Source organism: Thermobia domestica, chromosome 17, assembly GCF_964235325.1.
Source record: "Thermobia domestica chromosome 17, izTheDome1.hap1.1, whole genome shotgun sequence".
Classification (NCBI taxonomy): Eukaryota; Metazoa; Arthropoda; class Insecta; order Zygentoma; family Lepismatidae; genus Thermobia; species Thermobia domestica.
This window is the reverse complement of record NC_137470.1, coordinates 11523697-11525432: the sequence shown is the minus strand read 5'-3', so window position 1 is coordinate 11525432 and position 1736 is coordinate 11523697. Positions and strand designations below refer to the sequence as shown.

Sequence of the window (1736 nt, the reverse complement as noted above, 5' to 3'; positions counted from 1 at the left end):
TACTGGCACATTCTCATACTTTCGATAAAATTTTCCGTAACTTTTCAACATACTTGCACCTCTAGCTCTCAAATTATACGCTGAATATCGGTCTTGAGCTCTAGAAGTGATCGTGGTTTCTTGGCGTACACACGAGATTTCAAGTACTGCCACAGAAATAAATCAAACGGTGGCAAATCACAAGGTCTGGGTAGCCAATTCACGTCACCGTTGGGAGAAATCATCCGGCCAGAAAATCTCTCTCACAGCAAGTCCATATAGTTCCTACCAGTACAGAAAACAGGTAACAATCGAGCACAGAGAAAAAAACGTATGCGGCCTACGTAGGTTACATGCGTAAATTCTGTAGTTTTTGGGACTTAACATACAACCCTATGTAACATTCTACAGTAAACGTAACTGAAAAGGTATGTTTTATATGCACTTTAGGTATAAGTGTTCCGAATAAATATACTTTCCGTATGAACGAAAGAACTGTATATAGGTGGTCAGGATTTCACATAGAGATAGACGTATGTAACATACGTATACGTATGCAATATATGGAAGACTGTTAGATGTCAGACAACCTGCGGCGACATGATCTAATATCTTAGCGGGGAAAAGGAAGTACGAATGTAGCATGTGGGTAACGTACGAGGGGGGACCCAAAAAAAACGGGAATTGTGCTGCAGTGGGGAGGGAGAGTGGGGGAACCCATTGTTGTACCAATTGTCCGTTACGATCACGTCACCTGCGTCAGTGTGCGAAGTTGGGTCGCTGTGAGTGCATCGGTTCGCTCTTGAGAGTTTGTTTAGTAAACCAACTTTTTCCAGTTCGGCGAAAACGTGATGGCAGATTGTCGAGGCGGCTGTGAAATTTGGTTTCCTGTTGGGGAAATCGGCCGCGGAAACTACTGTAATGCTGAAGACTGCTTATGGGGATGCTGCCCTAAGTAAAACCAGAGTATACGAGTGGTTTGCACGTTTTAAAAATGGAGAACTGTCAATTGAAGACCAACCCCGTTCAGAACGCCCCTCAACGGCAAGAACCTACGAAAACGTCGAAAAAATCAATGCCCTCGTTCGTGAAGACCGTCGCCGAACCATTAATCAACTCTGTGAGATGTCTGAAATATCGTGGAGTTCAATTCAGAGGATTTTATCAGAAGATTTGCACATGAGAAGGGTTGCAGCCAAATTTGTCCCTAGCCTTCTCACAGACGAGCAAAAGGAGCGTCGACTTGAGGCATGTGTTGAACTTCAAAATCAGCTCAAAGAGGACCCTGACTTTTTTGCCAAGGTGATTACTGATGATGAATCGTGGTGCTATGGCCATGACCCCGAATCAAAGCAGCAATCAAGCCAGTGGAGGAGGTTTTGCCACTGTGGAGGAGGTAAAACAAAAATCGCTGGAGGTCATAAAGAAGATCCCGATAAGTGATTTTCAAAACTGTTTTGAACAATGGAAGGATCGTTCGCAGAAATGCGTTGCGGTCCATGGACAATACTTTGAAGGTGATGAAAATTTGGTGTAAAAATATTGAGAAATAAAGAAGTTACGACGAATTTCCCGTTTTTTTTGGGTCCCCCCTCGTATGTTTCGTTCAGATTTCCGTAGTAAACATGTGGAACCCGTATATTTGTACCATATACAGCTGTCCGTATAGCGGATTTTTCTCAGTATGCGATATTCGGTGTTCAGTAACGACTAACCCCAATGAAAACAGATGAAAATCGTGTAACGTTCAGTGTTGC

General features: G+C 43.3%; 1 protein-coding gene across 1 annotated transcript; it reads left to right on the top strand.

Moving 5' to 3' along the window:
* Positions 1–900: 900 nt before the first annotated feature.
* Positions 901–1422, top strand: LOC145673935 (protein GVQW3-like). Its single transcript, XM_081743747.1, has one exon. It carries the CDS (start codon positions 901–903, stop codon positions 1420–1422), a length of 522 nt encoding a protein of 173 aa, XP_081599873.1.
* The last annotated feature ends 314 nt before the right edge of the window (positions 1423–1736 follow it).

What these genes read in the sequence shown, in the direction of transcription:
- LOC145673935 (XM_081743747.1), top strand. Translation starts at nt 901, where the DNA reads ATGCTGAAGACTGCTTATGGGGATGCTGCCCTAAGTAAAACCAGAGTA.